This window comes from Belonocnema kinseyi, chromosome 6 (assembly GCF_010883055.1).
Source record: "Belonocnema kinseyi isolate 2016_QV_RU_SX_M_011 chromosome 6, B_treatae_v1, whole genome shotgun sequence".
Classification (NCBI taxonomy): Eukaryota; Metazoa; Arthropoda; class Insecta; order Hymenoptera; family Cynipidae; genus Belonocnema; species Belonocnema kinseyi.
In genome coordinates this window covers 89,744,517-89,767,117 of record NC_046662.1, presented here as the reverse complement: position 1 = coordinate 89,767,117, position 22,601 = coordinate 89,744,517, and the positions used below count along the sequence as shown (strand labels likewise).

General features: G+C 28.0%; 3 protein-coding genes across 6 annotated transcripts in view; 2 read left to right on the top strand and 1 right to left on the bottom strand.

Annotated features, from left to right (window-relative positions):
• Window positions 1-1,045: 1,045 nt before the first annotated feature.
• Window positions 1,046-8,142, top strand: LOC117174695 (peroxisomal membrane protein PEX14). Its single transcript, XM_033364003.1, has 4 exons — window positions 1,046-1,300; window positions 1,919-2,230; window positions 2,327-2,562; window positions 7,704-8,142. The coding sequence occupies exons 1-4, from the start codon at window positions 1,253-1,255 to the stop codon at window positions 7,870-7,872; spliced, it is 765 nt and encodes a 254-aa protein (XP_033219894.1). The 5' UTR covers window positions 1,046-1,252; the 3' UTR covers window positions 7,873-8,142.
• On the bottom strand, window positions 7,399-18,658 carry LOC117174694 (CTD nuclear envelope phosphatase 1 homolog). 4 transcript variants are annotated; one of them, XM_033363999.1, is made up of 5 exons: window positions 18,152-18,658; window positions 14,401-14,467; window positions 14,108-14,309; window positions 13,613-13,830; window positions 7,399-11,268 (listed from the first exon to the last, which is right to left on the bottom strand). In XM_033363999.1, the coding sequence occupies exons 1-5, from the start codon at window positions 18,323-18,325 to the stop codon at window positions 11,123-11,125; spliced, it is 807 nt and encodes a 268-aa protein (XP_033219890.1). In that variant the 5' UTR covers window positions 18,326-18,658; the 3' UTR covers window positions 7,399-11,122. The 4 variants fall into 4 exon arrangements, with proteins under 4 accessions (XP_033219890.1, XP_033219891.1, XP_033219892.1 ...); XM_033364000.1 differs by having other exon boundaries at window positions 18,227-18,658; XM_033364001.1 differs by having other exon boundaries at window positions 18,236-18,658.
• Window positions 18,659-21,334: 2,676 nt separating this feature from the next.
• Window positions 21,335-22,601, top strand: part of LOC117174207 (mRNA-decapping enzyme 1A) — a 29,764-nt gene continuing 28,497 nt past the window's right edge. The window contains exon 1 of the mRNA XM_033363072.1: window positions 21,335-21,722. Coding sequence (XP_033218963.1) covers window positions 21,514-21,722 — 209 coding nt within the window. The 5' untranslated portion in view covers window positions 21,335-21,513. The remainder of the gene's footprint in view (window positions 21,723-22,601) is intronic.

The following is a 22,601-nucleotide window of genomic DNA, read 5'->3' as shown; positions in this document are numbered from 1 at the left end:
TGTGTATATATTTTTTTGTTTGAATATGCGTTTATATATTTGAGAATCTTTGAAATACTGTAAAATTGAAGCATGAAAAAATGTAATTTTTGGATTTTCCATTATTTTCTGTGCTGTAAAAATTCGAATTTTTGATTTTTGAAAAAAAATTCAGAAAGTTGTTATAATAATCTTGTAGGGCATTTAGGAATCAAACTTCTTCTTCCCTTGGTTTTTTTTTTATATCGTCCTTTATTTGGCTTAAAAGGTTCATATTCGTCTGTTTTTTGGGATTTTGTAAATGCTTTAACTCTGGTAATTTTTGCTTTTATGAAAAAAGTCTTCAGGATAAATTGTTCAACTTTTTGAATAATATAAACATCTGTACTGAAAATTTTTGAATCTTGAAAAACGTGGACTCAAAAATATTTTAAATGCGCTCAATTTTTGAATATTATATAAAACCTGTTTTTCGGATTCAGAGGATCTCAAAACGTGCACATTTGACCAAAACTGGGAGGTGTGTGGGGGGGGGGGTCAAATTTTAGACAAATCTAATACCTTCTCTGATGAGAATGTAAAAAGAGGGGTTGCATTTTCGAAACCTATTTGAATCAGTTGAAGGGCTTATGAAGATCAATATCAACATCACAACTAACCAGGTAATTAAATTGCAACTTTTGTTTAAATTTTCTTCATTCTTTAAACTTGATCTATGTGCAATTAATAAAGAAAACTGTTTAATGTTCAAAACTAATCCTTTTTCTTATTCTCAGTCCACAAAAAAAACATTGTTTTGAAGAAATGTAGGATAAATATGACTTTTCTCTTTTGACTCTTTTTCTTTTGAATTGAATTGGCGCTGAATTTCAAACACTTTCTAAACAAATGGTTTTCGCTGATTCATGGTTTAAAAAAAGATTGAAAAAAGGTTATTCTTAATCATGGTTTACATTCTAAGGGCTAAAGAATCTTAGATTAAATTAATTTCATACTGAAAAATTCATTTGGATGATGAAAATGCTCATAATTGGTAAAAACACAACAAAAAAAGAATTAATTTACTTTCGTGCATGCGCATTAACCAACATTCCTCTTGATTCTCGTGATGGCAGCCGGTGATAATCCTCATATTAATTTGTTATTGTGAGAAAGAATATGTGATTAATAAGTATCTATTTTTGATTGTTGTGTAATTTATAAGACTGTATTCGCTGAATAAGCTGGATAGATAAACAACGTAACCTAAAATAGTCAGGTCACAAGTAAAACGATGACTGAACAAGATACGAACAATTCAGTTCCTCTCAGAGAACAACTTGTAAGTCTTACTAATATATTTACTGAATGTTTATTTGTTTATTGATCTTCAATTATTTCATTATATCTTTCAATTTCTCCGTAAATTTCATTTTTCATTTTATGTATCTGACACTGACATAAATAATTAATAAATGATGCAAATAACCTTTGTACCCATTGCAATGCAAGAAAAGACGAACTATTTTAAATCCTACTCCTTTTTTTGTGTATTTCTTCACGATTTTTAATTTCAAAATTGATTAATAAAGCCCCTTATACAAAGTAATTGCACACATTTTTTCTTCTGAACGAACTCTCTTTTTAGGTTATGTAAATAAAAGATGTATATAAACATACAATGCGATTTGTTTACGCTTCTCATTTTCTATTTATAGTTTTTAGGCTTACTGGTTTATTAAGCCAACTGTGAATATTTTCCGCAACTTGTTACATTACAAAAAATGAATATGAAGGCCATTACGAAGTTTTATAGTAATATTTAATTGTTCATACCGATGTACTTTTTTAGGAATTTAATTTAGTCTTTCGTTTGTAACAAAGGAACAATTTTTTAATATTTGAAAGCTCTGTGTATGATATTCTATAATTAATGAGTAGAAAAATGTAATTTTTATAGATAACCACAGCAGTGAAGTTCCTCCTAAATCCAAAAGTAGTTACAAGTCCTGTCAAGCAAAAGCAGGATTTTTTGAGAAGAAAAGGGTTAACAGAAGAGGAAATTCAGAGAGCTTGTGACTTGGCCAACGTATCGATTAAAAGCCAGAATCAAAATGAATTTACAACTGTCACGATACCACCATCAGTGCAACCATATCCATACTTTCAGCAGCATTCCATGCAGTCAACATTGTTTTACAGAATCAAAGAATTCTTCAACGTAGCAGCTTTAATTGGTGCCACTGTTTACTGTGTTTATTGGTTTTACAAGGTACGACAATATTATTCATCTGTGAACTCATTCACTTTTATGATCCGTTTTGTAATCAATCAAGATATCAATCTTTAATCGAATTTCTATTTACAGAAATTTATCGCACCATTCCTGTTCGGTAGCAAGAGACGCGATCTTCCAAAAGATCCCGTTGTCGAACTGGACCAAACAATTCAGCGTTCTATGAAAGAAGTCAAGGACTCGCTTTCCAAAATGGAAGACGATGTTCAAAAATTGACGAAAAGTCAGTCCGTGGATCCAACGATTCCTCAGTTGGTCCAAGAATTAAAACAAGATTTAGCTAGTTTGAAATCCTTACTTCTGTCAAAGTAAGATTGGAAGTAATTTTATCAATTCAGGGTGGCCGATTTAATCGGCGAAATAAATTCCCGGGATTTTTCCGGTTCGCAAACGTTTTTTACGGTCAATGAAATTTAAAAAATGGAACACTAAAGCTACCAAATTTTCCACTTGAGGTAATGAAAACTGAGCTTTGAATGAAAGCACTCAAAGTGAAACTGTTAGATTTTGAACTTTTAAAATTGAATTTTAAAAGTTTTTAATTAAATAATTTTGTATTCAAATGCTCAATAATTTACGCGTATAAAATTGAAGGTACTAACATTTTTCAATAAAAAAATATATAAATCTATTGCTCTAAATTTAAAAAATCAATCAACTTTAAAATTTTTTTAATTATATAATTTTATGGAATTTTAAGCTAGAAATAACAAATATTGAAAAATTGAACAAATTTTAACTGAAAACTTCTTAAATTAGAAATTTAATTTTTTTTAAATAGTTTAAACATCCTTGGAAAGCTTCAAAATTTTAATTCAAAATCTTGAGAAATCTAGAAGTTGCTTTAAATTGGTTTTAAATTTTAATATATTTTGGAAATTTTTTCAGAACATCTAAATATCTGTCAAAATAAATTGAATTTTTTTGTACAATTTTCAGAAAATCCTACAAATTTTATAAAATTTCTTTACAATTTTGCGAATGGCGTCAAAGATATAAAAACATTTTCTTAAGATTCCTAGGAAAATAAAAAATTACATCATTTTGAAAAATTATTTTAAGAGAATATTGAGAAAGTTCTTCAAAGATTTAAACAAAATTTTCAAAAAAGATTCTAAAAGATTTTAAGAAAACTTTCTGAAATTTGCATCATAATTTGTAATCTTTTTAAAACTCCTAAATATCTCTCAAAATTACTCAAATTTTTTCTGCAAATGCTCATTTGTAAATTATACATCCAAATTTAAAAATTTCACTTGCAAATTAAGCATTTTTCAAATACAACAATTAAAATGGTAACGTTCAAAGTTTAAAGGCTCTTCGAAGTTTTAACGATTCCAGGCTTTCTGTGTCAAACAATTCAGTCAAAGATTCTTTACTTTTAAATATTTGGTTTCAAATTACTTGTCTTGAATAAAAATGTCAAATTTAATAGGTTCAAAATTGAATATTTTAGACCGAAACAATATTTTAAATTTAATAAAATCCTTTCATTAAGAATATATTATTATGAAGTTATTTTTAAGTTGAAAATAGTTTATAAACCAATCGTTTTGTTCACTTTTTACTACTTAAAGTACAGATAAATAAAAAAATATATTTATTTATTAAATAAAAATGTTTTTATCCAAAATTTTCAACATCAAAGGCTTTTATTTTTTTTGTTCAAGACTTTAAGAAAGCATTTACAAATTCTTGAAATTAAAAATGTGAGCTTAGAAATAAAAATTTTAAATGGAAAATTTTAAATATAAAAAAAATTTTAATTACGCATTGTAAGCTAAATAATAGCATGATTGAAAAACATAACAATTCCACTAATTATTTTAAAACTTTTAAAAAAAACTTAAAAGTTTCTTTAATGTTTTATTATTTTCATTTTGTTCAATCGCGAAATGAAAGTAGTGAAAAATACATTATTGTCGAGAATGGCAATGATGTAAGTGATGCCGTTTTGAATTTTTGGAAAAGAATGATAATTTTAAATTGGTACAGGGAATTTTCGAAAAGATACAAAAAACTATTTTTCTGACTTGAAACAGTGAATTTTCGAGAAAAATTATAATGTTGAGTTGACACAGAAAATTTTCCGAGGCCATCAGTTATTCTGAATTGTACCGGATACTTTCGAAGAATATGTATATAATTCAGATCTAGAACAAGAAACTTTCTAAAAAGATTATAATTCTGACTTGGAAACGGAAATGTTTGAAAATAATTATAATTCTGAGTTGGAACATTCAATTTAAAAAAAATATATAATTTTGAGTTGAAACAGAAAATTTTCCGAAGCCATCTGTGATTCTGAATTGGACCAGATATTGTCTGAAAAAAAATGTATAATTCAGATCTGAAGCAATTAATTTCCCAAAAACTCTCTAATTCTGATTTGGAAAAGGCAATTTTAAAAATAATTATTCTTCTGACTTGGAACAGTAAATTTTCGATAAAAATTATAATTTTCAGATGAAACAGAAAATTTTTCGAAGCTGTTACATGTAATTCGAAATTGTCCCCGAGATTTTCGAACAAAATTATTGTTAATCGGTCTGAAACAAGGAATTTTCCAAACAAAAATTCTAATTCTGAGTTATAAAAAGAAATTTTTGAAAAGAATTGTAATTCTGACTTGAAAATGTGAATTTTCCAAACGAATTACAGGACGGTCACTAGGCCGGGAAAACGGGAAATGACAGTGAATTTATTTTTTGACCGGGGATGTTACAATTTTTTTCTTATGCCATTTAAAATAAGCTTTACTTCAACTTTCTTTTAATTTTCATTTCAGGCCTTCGTTTTTGAGGGAACATTTTCAATTCAAAGAATTTTACATTATTATTTTTAAGACTTGATATGAGATGATCAAAATATTTGGGATTTTTTAATCTCTATAATTTCTGACTGTAGTTCATTGAAAAACTATTAAGTTGCCAAATCAAATTTTTAATTTAAAGTGTCTGAAACTAAAAATTGTAGGAAAAAACGTTTAAAGTTTATAAACTATCAATTTTATATAATTAATTATTTTTATAATTGAACTGTCATTCCAGTGTTAAGAACTGAACAATAATTGATTTTACAAGATAATTCTGAATTTGTTCAAAAAGAAACTTTGCAATATATTTTCAATTTAAAAATAACTTCAAATTAGCAGATTCATAATTAAACGCTTTCATTAATTTTCAGATTCTATTGAAATATTGTTTTAGTCTAAACTATTCTATTTTTAAACCATTCAATTTGAAATATTTTTATTTAAAAAATTTAATACTTTGAAATATTTTCTTGTCCTTTATAAATAAGCAATTATAAATAAAATATTAAAAATTACAATTTGAAACTCAATTCTTTGAAACAGTCTCGTATCGTTAGAATTATAATTGTTCCTTTTTAATTTCTAAAATAAAAGTATTGAATTTTGAAGTTTAAATACTAGTTGAACAATTATTTACATCGACTTAAACTTTGTATCGTTCAATTTTTATTGTTCCTATCTTAAAATTGCTGAAAATGATATAACTTTAAACATTTACAAAATTATTGATTCATTCCTCAAATTTAAGTATTGGCAATGGATAATTTTAACTTACACTCATTAACCAGAACTCTTTAAAAAGTGTTAAAAGCTTCCATTTTATAGGTGCAAGTCTGAATTAAAACTTTTTTAGGCTGCAGTTTTAAAAGTGTAAACTTTAGAAGAGTTCCACTTTTGAGTGTTTTAAAATGAGGTTTCCCAGTTTTGATTACTTCATATGTATTACAGATTATTAAGTTTTAAGCGACTTAAATTTACTTAAAATAATTAAAATTTTTAAGGTTTTGAGTATAAAAAAGTTTTAACATAACAATTTTTGTCGAATACATTTTTTTCAGTTTCTAATAAAATTCGCATTCGTTTAAGTTTTTTTTCTATAATAATTCAATTCATTTTTTTTTTTTTTTTTAGTTTAGAAAAATATAATTTTGTTATATAATAACAATATCAAAATCTATAATTTCAGAAGTTTTCACTTTGAAAGATTCAATCTAGTATTGAAATCTCTTTTGAATTAAAAATTTTTCAAATTCAAAAGTTTTTTATTTAATTTGGAACCTTTTTGATTATAAATAATATAATTTTTAACGGTTTGACATTCTCCTATTATCAAATTTTTAATTTCAAATCATTCAATTTCGTGATGGAATTCGAAATAAAATTGTTTAATTTTTAGCGCAATCACTTAGGAACCATACAATTTTTTTTCTAATTAAATTGTCGTAAATCGTTAAATATATTTTGTTTTTAATTTCAGAAAAGGTTAATATATTGGATTCAAATTTTTATTTTTCATTTAAGGAAATAAAAATTGCAATCACTTAGGAATTATACAATAAACATTTTTTTTCTAATTAAATTGTCCTAAATCGTTAAATATATTTTGTTCAATTTCAGAAATTCAATCAATTTTAATTTCAGAAATTGTTAAAATATTGGATTAAAATTTTTTTCATGCTAGGAAATAAAAATGGCAATCACGTAGGAATTATACAATTTAAATCTTTTTTTTTTCTAATTAAATTGTCCTAAATCATTAAATATATTTTTTTCAAATTTTAGAAATTCAATTTCATATTCAGAAATTGTTAAAATATCAGATTAAAATTTTATTTTTTATTTTTCATGTCAGGAAATAAAAATGGCAATCACTTACGAATTATACAATTAAAATTTTTTTCTAATTGTCCTAAATCGTTAAATATTTTTTCTTCCAAATTGAGAAAATCAATCAATTTTAATTTCATAAATCATTGAAATATTGATTTTAATTTAATTTATTTTTCATGTTAGGAAATGAAAATCCAAAGGCGCAAACGCGCGTTATAAAAACGTATAAAACGCTCTGTATTTTCCTTGATTGGACACAACAGTTTCCTTATCCTACTTATTATATGATTCAAAGTCTTGCTTAGATTTGCTGATCATTATTGTTATTCTAGTTCCATCTGCCTTGTCTTCTCAGTTAATAATCAGAATAAAATCACTTCTCTAATTCTAAACAGTAAACCTCCCAGTGATGCAGAAGATAAATAATAAAGAAAATTTATACTTTTTTCAAGAGTTCTCTTTTCTTTATTGAAGAAAAAGTTAATTCTATGTTTTTATCTTTTTATTTTTCTTACAATTTCATAATGAAGTAATACAGAATGTTTGAAAAAGTGTCAATCATATTCTATCTGTAGCAACGAAAAATGAGTTGCACAGACATTCAATTTTCAAGAGGTTTAAACCCACTTTCCTGGTTTCAGTTCACATTTTACAGATGTGTTCCTTACATCACAACCATGGTCAATTAATTTAACTTTCAATAGTCGGCTACACTAAACTAAATATTAAAGCTACAATAAAGAGCTTCCGTTTTTATTTGATAAAGTGATATGCAAATCATTCGAGCCAATATTTGAATTTCAGGAAACAATTTCCAAGCGCACCGCCTTCTATTCCTTCGTGGCAGCTGGACACATCAAACCAAAACCAAGAAAAGTCCACTGAGCGAGAGGACGATGCTGGCAGCGGAAGTAGTACCAACAACTCTGACAGCTCCTTGGAAATGATCCGAGAAGATCCGCCCAAAGAGTGAAAGTACAATCTACTACGAACAAATTGCAAACGCTTCCTCTTCGACTGTCTTCGATATTTTATAGAAGAAACACTGCCATTCAAAAGCAGATAAATTGTATATTTTCACTGTGTTGAATCGTATACATTAAACCAAAATGTACAGAGACGTACGGATAATTATTGCATGACGGTGGCAGTACAAAGAACCATACACAATTATGTTTTAGCGAATAAACTCAATGTTGTCTTTCTTAATTAATAAATTCCCTTTTGTACATACGCATAATAATTATGAAGTTACTTTGTTCACTCTCGTCTATCGATTTGGACACAATTTAATCCTAAAGTAAAGCTTGCACAAAACAATTGTACTATTAAACAATCTCGAAATAATGTCGATTACAAGAAACAAACAAACAAAAATCTCCCGACAGTTAAATCCCTCAGAATTTATCCTGCGGACTTGATCCAGTACTTCAATATATTCAGTTATCTTATAGACTTTTATTGATCATAATTAAATTCAATATTTATATATGTATAATATATATATATATATATATATATATATGTAATATATTTTATATATAGCGCCCACTTAATTCTTTTACCAGTTAGGGCTCAATTACACTGCACGATCAGTCGTACCAATCACTCTCGCAATTACAAATACACACTGGTTTCTAATATGTACAAACCTCACAATGTTCACTGTTATACATAATTTTAAATTAAACAAGCGGATAAAGTACACAGCGATTTACAGTGAGCGCTAAAAAGTCTTCTTACACCGATTTTCTCATGACTGTTTGAATACCCTAAATTTTAATTATTCCAGGGCTAAACGAATTTCCCTTTAAAGGTTTGATTGCTCTCGAAATTCTGTATAAAATAAGCCAATTTGTCTATTTTTTAAAGTAGATATTGCAAAATAGTGTAAATTTTAATTTTTTCTTAAATTTTCAAATGTATTACAAAAGCTTATTAGTATAAATCGTAACAATTTTCTTATCAAATTGCAAGGAAGTGGTAAGAAAAAAGTGGAAAAAATGTGAAAACATGTGCAAGCAAATGAGAATAATAATTAAATATATTTTTTCAGGAAACTTCATAATTATATGTTTCATATATTCTAAATAAATATTTTTGTTACTACAAAAAATATTGCAATTTTTCCAACTTTCTTTTTACAAATTCAAGTTCTTGCAATTCGAAAAGAAAAGTAGGTTGAAAATGACCCCAAGAACTTGAAAAAATGTTGATTATTTCAAAAGTTATTGATTATTCAAGAAAAAATTGACATTTACACTATTTTTGCAATATCTACTTTAAAAAATAGATAAGTTTGCTTCATACCGGGCTCATTTTATACCGAATTTTGAGAGCAGTCAAACCTTTAAAGAAAAACTTTTTTAACTCTAGAATAATGAGAATTAAGAGAACTGAACCAGTCATAAAAAAAGAGGTGTACGAATGACTTTTAGTGCCCCCACTGTACATGGATTTCCATTCTCTACTCTCCAATTATTTTTCTCCTCTTCCCTGCACCTCTCCCTCTCTCGGTACTGTAAATCCTAAACAAAGATAAATTCCGTCGTTTTGCAATGGTCATTAATACTCATCAATAGATTATAATAAGCGAGACAAGTCGTCTCACTGATACAGTGAACGACACAGTCCATTTCAAATGACTTAGTACTTGGCCGGAGCAAACACCTTTCCCCTTTCCCCTTTGCACATCACTTCCACAGAAACTTCTTTATCTTAAAAACACTAAATCTAGAAAAAACGAGAGAAAATGTAATCTTTAATTTGAGGAAAAAAGCCCCTATTGTCTCAGATTTTAAACCCGTTTGGTCAATATATTGGAAGATTTTCTTGAATATCTTAAATCTCGACAAGTTCAGTCGATCTGAATTACAAAAATGGCAGTCGGCAATGCTTTTAATCAATTGTGTTCAGGCCATGTAATACTTATCCGATGCCCATACTTTATTGACATTTTTTCGCAATAACTTACGTCCACACGAATTGAGATATCGAGTTAAAAAACTTGGAATTTAAGTGAAAAGCGCTAACGGTACATAAAAACATTTCTCAGTGCCTTTTATTTTTTCCCCCCAAATTTCCAACTCTATATCTCAATTCGAGTGGACGTGAATTGTTGCCAATAAAAGGTCGCCAAGTCGTAATCAGTAAAGTACTAGAATACTCAATAATTTCATCAAAAATCTAACTAAAAAACTGTAGAAAATTGCGCGTGAAAAATTCATTTCTTTCGAGAAGTTTCTGTTGAATTGAAATCGAGATTACATTCACACAGGCTTATTTAGTACTCTTTTAGCCATCCTAAGTCAGTAGTACACAACCGAGGGATCGTACTGTAAGATTGATCGTAATGTCTGAAGATATTTAGGGTGTATTTAGCTAGCGAGGAATTAAATTTGTTGTAGGTTTAAACTAGACAGAGCGTGCGTCAAAGCCTCGTCAGAATCCCGGGAGACTAGAGATTAGAGATGTGAACGCGAGAAAAGACAAATGAAAAAGTAGCTTTCATTAAAAAAAAAGAGATCAAAGTATGGAAATGCTCCATGAAGACAAAGACCCAATTGAACACTGAATCTCGTTCTTTACTAAAATAGTATTAACGTTTAAAATAAAATCATGACTCCTTCTAACTGAATCCTAAGAGTTCATAGGAAACTAGGAGACAAACTTTTCACATTTACACCCGCAATCGGGACGAAAATCATTAATTGTAATTAAGACGCCTGATTTTGTTGACGCACACTGGACAAAAATTGCATTCGCAGCGAGTGGTAACAAAATAGAAAATGAGACTTTCGGCTTTCGCTCCTAATTGGTGACGTATCGACCCCCGTACACAAAGAAAAAGTAGGAATGATACGGAAGGTTTTCACTACCTGCTGGTCCAAAAAGTCTGCTCTTTGGCTAACTTGATACGAAAATGAATGAACCTCAAAGGTGTAATTAACTAAATTGAGTAACAGAAAACAATAAGGTGATTCTATGAAATTTTTGTGCTGACATAAGTAGTGGCTGACGACCCCGTGTCCGCTGAGTGCTTTCACCATAACCCCTTTTGCCGGGCATTGATTCATGGACAATCAATTCAAAGTTGGTCAAAGGGCTCATCTCATGATGCGGGTTGCGCTCTAATGTCTCTAGATTTAATAACAATGAATAGGTCTGTCCTAGACACACTAAACTAGTAGCGGTTTGTATTAAATCGACGGATCGGGACTATGCTACCAGGTATGGTGTAAATGTAGATTCCTCGAAAGTACCGAGCGAACATCTTGCGTGAAGCGGAGGGCGTCTAGCACGGGAAGCAAACTCAAAAGGGCTGTATCGCCAGCGTCGCTAAACCACGACTTTATTGGTATTGCATTATCTGGAAGAAGGAAAAAAACATAAGAAAGTTATTAGAGAAATAAAAAAAAGTTTTTTTGAAGCTCGCTCAGAAGAAGAGCTCTGTTGAGGAGTCGATCATTCTTGAAATTTGGTGTTCAAGCCTTCGTGAAAGCTTTCAAATCTAGAAATATTTTTGAAATATTTTAAATCATCTTAATCTTTTAAAATATTCATGAATTCATTGAAATATTTCTAAATCGCTTGAAATCATTGTGAAATATTAATAAAATGTTTGTGAAATTATTTTAATCTTTCGTGAAAGCTTTGGAATATTTGTGAAATATCTGTAAACTCTTTGAAATCATTGGATATCTTTTTGAAATATTTGTAAGATGTTTAAAAATATTTGTAAAATCTTCGATATCTTTGTGCAAGCTTTTGAAATTTTTGTAAATTTTTTAAATCTCTGTGAAATCATTGAAAATATTCTTTTTTATATCATTTAAATATTTAAAAAATTACAAGTTTTTTAAATCTTTATAAAACCTTTCAAAATATTTGCCAAATCTATGAAAACCTTTGAAATATGTGAAATCTTTGTAAAATCGTTTCAAATCTTTTTGAGATCATTGAAATATTATTAAATCTTCGAAATCTTTTTAAAACTTATGAAATCTTTGGAAACTTTTGTGAAAACTTTTAAATCTTTATGAAATATTTTTATAAATCTTTTGAAAGCTTTAAAATCTTTATAAAATTTGTGAAACCTATGAAAAATTGGTGAAATCTTTGAAATTTTCTTAAAAAGATACATTTTCATGAAGTATTTGTAAAATCTTTGAAAATTGTTGTGAAATCTTTTTAATCTTTGTAAAATATTTATAAAACTTTTAAAAATATTTGTAAATTTTTGAAATCTCTGTGAAATCATTGAAAATATTTTATATCTTCAAAAATCTTCAAAAAGTTTGAAGTTTTTAAGAGTCTTTTCAATCGTTTTGAAATCCTTCAAATCTTTGGAAATATTTTTTATATCATTGAAATATTTAAAAAATTATAAATTTTTGAAATCTTCCTGAAATATTTATAAAATCTTTCAAAATATTTGTCAAATCTTTGGAAACCCTTGAAATATTATTAAATGTTCGAAATCTTTGAAAAATTTGTAAAATCTTGATGAAATCGTTGAAACGCTTGTGAAATATTTCAAATCTTTGGAAACTTTTGAAATATTTTGAAATATTAAAAATATTTGTAAAATCATTTTAAATTTTTGTGAAAACATTGAAATATTATTCCATCTTCCAAATGTTTTAAGAATTTATAAAATCTTTATGACATCTCTGGAAATCTTTGTGAACACATCTGAAATATTTAAAATGTTTTAAAATATCTGAAATCTTTATGAAATCATTGGAATATTATAACATCTTCGAAATCTTTTAAAAAATTTAGAAATGTTTGGAAACCTTTCATCTTTGTTAAGAATTTGTAAAAAATTTTGAAATTTTTGCAAATCCTTGGAAACTTTTTAAACATTGAAAATCTTTTCGAATCTTTGTTCGACAGTTGAAACATTATTAAATCATAGAAATCTTTGAAAAATGTGTGAAATATTTACCAAATCTTTTAACATACTTGTGAAATATTTCTGAAATTTTGAAACCTTTGAAATCTATAAAACTTGTGACAGCTTTAAAAAATGGGTAAAATCTTTGAGGACTTCGGAAACTTTTACGAAATATTTTTAAAATCTTTGAACACATGATAAATCTTTCCAAAATCTTTGAAATATCAGAAACTTTGATGAAACCTTTTAAATCTTTGTGACATAACATTTTTAATCTTCTGAAAGCTTTGAAATCTTTATAAAATTTGTGACATCTTGTTAATATTTGTAATATTTATCAAACCTTTTGAAATAATGATCAAATCTTTGGAAACCATTGAAATATTGGTAAAATCTTTAATATCTTCGAAATTTTGGAAAAATCTTTTATTACAAATATTTTTGAAATATTCATAAAACCTTTTGAAATATTTGGAAATTTTTGTGAAACACCTGTAAAATATGTTAAATCCTTTAAAATCTTTATGAAATTTGTGACTGGCTTGTGGAATCTTTGTGAAATATCTTAAGTATTTGTAAAATTTTCGATATCTTTGTTTAATATTTTTAATATTTATAAAATATTTGGAAATATTTGTAAATATTTTCAACCTTTTATAATTCGTTGAAATCCTTGAATTCTTTGCAGTTTTTTAAAATCTTAGAAATTTGCGTGAAATCATTTGAAATCTAGAAACTCAAAAGCCGAGTGGTCAACCCCACACACTCTATAATATAAGTACACAAAGAAAATAATAAACTTCCTTAAACTCACTTGGATATGCTCTGTAGGCTCCAGGACTGTTGTCGAGTATAAAGACTGATGCTAAGTCTGAACAAATGGCAGCCAAATCCTTAGTATAGGAGCCCATTTCGGGCGTGCAGTGCTGTCTGTAATATCTGCGCCTTAAGATGCCTCTGTTGTTATCTAATTTGTCAGCAACTGCGGCTCCATAAATTTCCATAGAAGCCGTGAAAACCACCAATTCGTACCTAAAACAAAAACATTACATTATTTACAGGCTACCTAAAATGCAAACTCAAAATCTAGTAAAAAGTTTTAAAATCCGTAACTACTTTTCAAAAATCTCAGAAGCTAAATTTATGCTCGCTTCTCTTGATTGCTATCAGGCAAAAAATAATGCCACTCACCTTGGATATCAAGGTTTTCTAATTTTGCAGAGCGGACTCGTGAGTTTATTATAAAATATTACATAACGCAATGCTCATTTTCAAATATCTATTTGCATCGTTGGAAAAGGAAACTCACCACTGACTAACGATGTCCAAAAAAAAGTCAACGTGTGGTCGCTTATGGACGAAAAATCGGACGGGATGTCGGTCTATCTTCACCTTAAGAACAAAATCAGGAGGTGTTCCAGGCCTCACTGTTGGCCTGGCTACTCCGTCGTGATGAGAGTGGATGAGAGTTTCGTCCAAGTCAAGAACCAGAACTTTCCTCTTTACTATACCTTTATTTCAAAATCAAATACATCATTATCATAAAACAATCTTGGAAGTTTTCACTTTATTATTCGAATTTAGAATTTTAAATATACTTACTAAGTCTGTGTCTGGATAAAGGAGACAACGGGAAGATTTCGTATTTAACGGGTTGCATTTGCGAAATCTGAAATAAGACATTCTTAGTTATTCTTATTAACAAACTTTATTGTGATAATCTCAAAATTGGTCTTCGACCAGGAGCCAAGAAATGGTCAAATTTGTTATTTTTCTAGTCATGTACTCCTATATCACACAAATTTATTAAAACCTTATTTTCTTCAAAAAATATCACACGGTCACTTAAATATTCTTTGATATTCTGCCAAGATAAGTTACTCAGCATTGTTAATAATCCTCTGCTCATATGTAAAAATACATTAAGTAAGTTTATAAATATATTTTCAAATCTTTTCCAATTGTAATTTTTTTGCAAAAAAACTAGAAGTTACATATTTCCTTATATAAACTAGAGTAAGAAATCATACACGGACCTTCTGTACGAAAATATAGGAGAATAAAGTACATGCTCGTAATAATAAAAAGTTTAATTACTTTTTGCTATTTCTTTTAGAATTAGACAGACTTTGCTAAACTTGGCATTCTCAAACGATACGTTTTGTTCATCAATTTAAAATATACGGAATAGTATGCGAAATTCATGGCTTAACAAATAATGGCCGACAAGGCTTTGTTAATTAAGCAGTCCATTATGGCCATCACCATTAAGGTGATTCATTTTATGAGGGGAAAAAAATGATTTTCTAATCTAAAGACGCACACTAGCCCAATTTGTACCTTCGTAGCCAAACATTAAACAATTTTTTTAAATATTTGAATTTAATCAGTTTTTATACATAAAGAATTATTTCATTTTACATCAGCATCATTGTACATCATTTACTAAAAAATTATTAACTCATTTTTAACGAAAATAAACATTTTATCTTACTTGTTTCGCATTTAATAAATTAACACGTAAATTCCTTAATTAAATATTCCCTAATTAATATAACCCTTAATTTAATTAACCCACTAAAAAAATCAAACTTGTCTGATCTATTTACTGAAGGTGGGGGAGGGTGGGTTGTTCGTGGATGCTTTCTAATTTGGGAACTTTTAACTGTTCTAATAGCGATAAAGAAAATAGCTCAGTGCAGTTTCGATCATATTTTTCACGCCCTTTCAAATAATCATAAGAATTACAAAAAAAAAAACTATTTGACCTTCAAAAATGAAACTAAAAAAAAAAAAACTTTTTTGGAAGATAGAGCTTTTTCCTTGTTTTATCCCCAAAAAAAGGTTACGCTCTTCCCTTTAAGAGAAATAAAGTTATAAAGCAAAATTTTCATTTTTTATTAATGCAGATAAGCGATAAGTGGTTTTTGAGAATAAGCGATTTGCTTTGGTAATGATTAAATTCTTTAAAGAATATAAAAAAATATTGTTTACCACAATTTGAAAAGTGATTTTCGACAAATTAAAAAAAAAATACCACAAACAAAATTTTTAAAACAAATTAGATCGCACAATTTTGATTTTTTGAGTGGGTATACTTAAGATTTGTCTATTAGAATTTTAAAAACGGTGTGCCAATTACAAAATACAATAAATAAATTAAACGAAGTTACTTCTTATAGAAAAATATGAAACAAGTAAAAAGAATTATTATTATCCTTAAAATTGAGTTTTACATTTTCATTAAAATATTTACAATTATGGTAATATAAAAGTGGATAATTTATAATGTATACTTTAATACATACATTTTCACTCCATTGAGAACATAAAGAACACACAATCATTCACGATAAAATTCCAATAATAATAAGAGTCTAAATCATATCCAATTTTGAATTGTTTAAATTTGTTGAATAAAAAGGTACAACTTGAGCTAGCGTGAATATTCAGATTAGAAAATCTTTTTTTTTTAATCACTAATACCCCTTACTTAATAATTATTTCTCTCATATCGATTTTACTATTTCCGTACTGGAAAATTTCAACTTCTAGGCTCTGATTTCCAATACAGGTGTAAAAATAGTTCTCAAATAGTTCTTTCCGTTGTTATTTTTTCAATCAGAGCATCCGTATAGATAACGGTGAATCACGGTGAAAAATGATTTTGAACTTCCTTTACCTTTTGGGACAAGCATTGCAAATAAAAAATGTTTAAATGCTTAAATAAATAAACAAAATCAGGAACCTTTTATAAACGGAATAAATCAATAAAATTTTATATTTAGAAAACAGTTGAATTTTCAACCATAAAATATTGATTTTTAACCAAATATTTGAATTAAAAAAATAAATAAATTTTCAACAAAATAGTTGAATTTTTAAGCAAATATTTGAATTTTCAACCAAATGGACGAATTTTAAATCCAAAGCACCAATTATTTGCCGTAATAGACAAATACTCAACAAAGCGGTTGAATTTTTCACCAAAAAACTATTTATTAACAAAATACTAGAATTTTTAAAAACAACAAAAAATCAAATTCCAACAAAACAATTCAATTTTAAACCAAATATTTAAACAAAAAAGGGACAACTTCAACAAACAAAAGCTTTACTGTTAATCAAGCATGATTTGTTGCATTTTTTACCAAATAATAAAATTGTTATCTTAAAATATTATAGTCAAGAGGAAACCACTACAAAAAAAAATAAATAGAAATTTAACGCAGATTGATTATTAGTTAAAATATTTTATCAGGGTGGCCGCAAAACTTCATTTTCAATATTCCGTAATTTTTCCCGGACCAATTTTTAATTTTCCCTTAACATTATTCTTCAAAGACTAGCATTATAATCTTGTAACATGTTTTAAATAGAATCTTTTGTAAATGAAAAAAAAACAATAATATAAAGATTAACATTTTTAACATTGATTTATTTCAATCAAAAAAGATACATTTTCTACCACAAAAAGGTGAATTTCCAGTCCGAACAGACGAACGTTCAACTACACAGTTTAATTTTCGACCAAAAAAGATTACCAGTACTAGAATGGAATACAAAATATTGGAATTTTAAACCAATAAGGATGATCTTGTTTTTAACGTAGAATATTTTATAAACGAAATAAAAGAATTTAAGTTTTAAAATGTTTTATTTCAAATTTATTGTCCTTAACAGTTCTTTAATTTTCCCTGTTTTTTCCAATTTTTTTTTCAAAACCTCTGACCTCCAGGTTCTCCCTGACCTACGATCACCTTGGTGATTCCCTTATCAGCATAAAATAGTGATGGAAATTTGAAAATAATAATTACACTACCTTGACATGCATACAATTTATACATACTCTTATTCGTATTACGATAATTTATAACTATTATTTATTACGGTCTTTACTCAAGAATGTTTGACTTAGGACGGGTCTCGCTTAAGGACGTTTGACACAAGATAAACAAAATAAAAGTATTGCAACTTTTTTAAAAATTATTGTAATGGTTCAATGAAACTGTATATTCGTTCTGAAATATCTGTATACTAGATTTAATATACGCATAATTAGGTTTCTGGATCAATAAAAGCAGCTACATTATATTGGATTTCAATATACTGTACTGAATTGTTTCTCATTTTTCAAACGTATTTTTTTTAGTGTTGTCATTTGCGAAATTTAAGTTGATACATTCAGCAAAGAAAAGAGAAATGAGAAGATTGATGAGTAATAGTTCGCGCGCGCATACTAAAGCATAAAGTACCGAAAGGTAAACTCACTTAGAAACTGAGAAGCGGAAGCAAAGTGAGAAAATGGAAGGAATCCGTTGACGCGAGGATCGAAAATTAACTGAATCAATACCTGGTCCACGTGGATGTGTTGTGGAGGCAAAATTGCAGAAAATATTGAAAATTCAGGCGCCAAAGGCCTACTTACGGCTCTAACCTGCTTCTTCAGTAGAAAGCAGATGCATGTCCACACGCGGGAGGCTATCAGGAGAAAAGCTCTCATCCCCATTTGCAATTGTTTCAGCATCTCTACCAGTCTTTTCACCGGGCCGAAGTCCGGCTGCACTTTATCTCCAGTCTTGTCTTCGCTCAGAGCTTTCTTCTCTTTTTCGCTTGGCGCGTGTGGTGTTACACAAGCACAAGCCCGACGTGGTAAACAAACGACACTTACGTCAAAGCTTATCACAAAACACGAACGATCGCGTGCGTTTTCGAGAACCTCATTTCGCGGTATTTTATTACATTTTGCACGTGCAATCCAATTTTATCCACAAACTCCTGGAGAACACCGCCAAAATAGCTAAAAATCTCCAATCCTCTCACGCAAATCACACAGCAGCCGCCATCTTTAGCTCATCGACCCAATTTTTCATTGCGCCATCTCAACCGCGCATGGTGCTGTCAAAAAAATGAGATTTATTTTTTTTTACTTTTCTTCTTCAACGTTTTTTCATCAATCTAAAAGTCGTTTAACTTTTGTAAACCAATCATTCTCCAAGAAAAACTCTCAGCGAAATTTTTTTTAAATTGTTAAGACTGATTCTCCGATTTCCAATCTGCATAAAGAAATCGAAAGTAAATATCATTTTTTATTATTTCGATATTTTTATTAGATTCCTATTTTGGAAACCGACATTTACCAAGATTTTCAATTATCGATTTTGAATGTTTTTTTTTTCCTTATTTAAATATCCAGAGAAATACAAAGAAACTATTAATGGCGCCCTCTTTTTAGGCACGATCCTGGTGCCGGTTTTTTTTCAAATATCAAAACAGGAAGAACAAATCCTTATTTATGCATTCCTGTTTTCCTACGAGACTGGATTGATTCACTTTCATTCCGTATTTAGAGATTCTTTATTCGAAATTAACTGAATCGTTTCTGATGCATTTTATTTTTTGTTTATTTTTAAGCGAATAGCACAAACAGGGTTGCCAACGTAACACTCCATTTTCGAAAACAACGCACAAATAAGCATTGTAAAAGAACAACATAATTCCTTTTATTATTTTTATATACGCGTTTAAAATTTCGTGAAACTTTCTCCAAATATGATATTAATGTTAATATAAACAATAATACATTATAAATATGATTATAAATTGATGTATTTATATTGAATCCTGTATTAACAATCCATATTCCGGCGCACTTTCTGTAGTCCACATTTAAAAGTGCGTAGTTCGAAATCAAAATGTGTGCAGTGGAAAATTGACTTTATTTTCTAAGCAAAATTTACAATTTTCTAAGCTAATATTTTCAAATTATGTTTAAAAAATAAATCGAAATTCCTATTTATTTATCTCTGATTTCTCAGTATTTCCCTTTTTCCCCTCTTGTCGCCCTTTTCTCGTTTTCCACTTAAATCCGAACTGAATAAATTATTATAGCCCAATAAGAAAATGAAACTATTTTTCATTCTAAGTTCATTCTTTTTCATTGAAAAGATTAGTATTGCACTTTTGATTGAAGATTCAGTTTTTTAAAATGAAGATTGAATTATTTGCTTAAAATTATAATTACTTTTTTCTAACAAATTTGTTAAAAAGTCATCCTTTTTAGTTAATGACTAAACTTTTGTTATCAGAAATCATTTTCAAAAATTCGCTTTTTTTGTTGAAAATTCAAATACTTTGCAGAAACTTCCGCCTTCTATCTTGAAAATTAAACGACTTAGTAGATTTTTTTTTCTTTAACAAACAAAAAATTTTCTCTGTTTTTGTCGCGTATTTACCTATTTTACTGAATAATCCACTTTGTGAGAGGAATGAAACTGTTTTAACTGTTTTTGAACATATTTTTTTATTAAATATCAACTATTACATTATTCGTTAATTATTTATCTTTTTGGTCGAAAATGTAATTTGTTTGTTGAAAAATGGCCTTTTTTGGTAGAAAATGCATCTGTTTGGTTGAAAATTTAATTTTTTGTTTAAAATTGTACTTATTTTCTTAAAATTTCAACAAATGTGTAAAACTGCTTTGTTCAAAAATTGTTTTTGGATGGAAAATTAAACTATTTTAGTAGGAAAAAGAACTATTTGGTTCAAAATTAACTGTTTTTTTTTTTTTTTTTTTTTTTTTTTTTTTTTTTTTTTTTTTTTTTTTTTGGAAAATTCAGCTGCTTCATAGAAAGTTCGTCTTTCTAAGTGTAAAACTCAACAATTTATTAGAGTTTTCTTCTTTAGAAATTTCGACTTTTTGGTAGAAACTTGATCTTTTTTGGTGAAAAATGCAACTGTTTTGTCGAAAATTAATCTGTTTTGGTTGCATATTGAACTATTTTATTGAATATTCATCTTTTTTTAATGTTTCAATATTTTTAAATATATTTTTTAGACCTAATAACAATTATTTGCGTATCCATTGATTATTTATCTTTCTTGGTTGAAATAAGTATTAAATTTTTTTCCGAATAATCCTTTTTTTTAATTCAATTGGTTAGGTAAAAGTTGAACTACTTTGTTAAAAGTTCTTTTTTTTTGTTGAATATTCAAAAGATATCTTGAAATTTCATTTTTTAGATTAAAATATATTTCTTTGACGTAAAATTTAAAACTATTACAGTTAAAGAATCATCATAAAACTTGAAAATGTATATCTTTGGTTGAAAATGACACTTGCTTGTTGAAAATTTGTCTTTTTTATAGAAAATTCGTCTATTTGTTTGAAAATTTAACTATTTTCTTGAATATAACTATTTATGAAACTTTACCTTTTGTTTTCGAAATTTAAATATTGGGTTAAAAATTCTTCTATTTTGTTGGAAAAAGCCACATTTTTACTTGAAATATTTCAAATTTCAGGAATTGAAAGCATTTAATATATTGTAAAATTTTCGAACATTTCTGAAACTTTCGTCACATCTCCATTTTTATATAAAAAATCTTAAAATTCTCATAAATCCTCAAAAAGAAGATGCATCCCGAATTAATTTCTGTAAGCCCATATTAAGTTTTAAATGTTGTCAAACCTGTAGAATAGTGGTGCCGCCTAACGGTGATTACCTGAAGTTCGATTCATCGACACGAAAAATCGCAAAATTAACGTTGAAAAATTTAGTATGGCGTCAGTGCACGAAGCAGCTGCTTACGGTTTTGAAATTATACAAATTTGCGACACAACTAGACCACAGGAAAAAGATTAAGTATATTTATTAACGAGACCAAAGTCAAGTGGACTTGAGATACTTTAAATAACATATAAATTTCAAAATGACGAATGTGTCGGAGTTGAGAATGAACGTAGCGGCTCTAAAAAGAGTTGACCCCTACGTCAAGGATATTCTGGAGACCGCGACTCATGTTGCACTGTATACTTTTAATGCTGAGACCAGCGAATGGGAAAAGACTGATGTCGAGGGGGCTCTATTTGTTTATTCGAGAAGTGGAGAACCCTATAACAGTTTCCTGATCATGAATAGGTATCTTGCTCTCTTCTACTAACCTCCATTTTTGTCTCATACCCTAAGTCGCAAAAACTGCCTTCAGGTAATACCAAACAGTTTTCTGTTTGTTTTCTCCCTAAATAACTCTATGCAAATTCTATTTTTAGTTTTGATCAATTTTTAACCTCCATTTAAAATCCAGGCCTTGTTTTATTTATTTTTATTTGCGTTTGACATTTTCGTTTTTCATGGATTGTGCCATTTTTAAGGGTTTTAGCACAAAATGTTTTTCGTGATATTTACTGTTTTTTCAGTGATAATAAGTAACTAGTTACTGTTTTGGTAACGATGGTTGTAAAGAAAGTTATTTTTGTAAATGAATAAGAAATTGATAACTAGTTACAATTTTTTCAGTAACAATAACTGCAAAAATCCTTACTTTGGACATGATAGTTTACGAGTATTTTTTACGACAATCAATATTGTAACGTGGTATATATTTCTTATATATTTATTTATTTAATTAATATGGGTAATTACCAAAAAGTTGACCACGGCCCAGTAATTTTCCACTTTTCCTTTGAATGATAAATTTTTTCTAATATTATTTCAGTAAAGTTCTATCAAAGTATATTTAGTACAGTTATCTAATTTTAGATGCTATCTAAAAAAAAGTGGTGTAATGAAATGTCTCCAAAATCTCCCACTCATTGTTGATGAAAATCTGATTAGCTTTTGAATGACTTGAAATTGTTCTATTTGTTACATTTATGGTTGTGGTTCAAGATATTTAATTTTTTTGAAAATACGGGTCTCAAAGAATCTAATTGAAAAGGAGAATAAAATATAATTTCATTAAATAAAAAAGAATAATTCGTTGCCGTGCATTTTTTAATATTGAGGGGTCGGTGATTC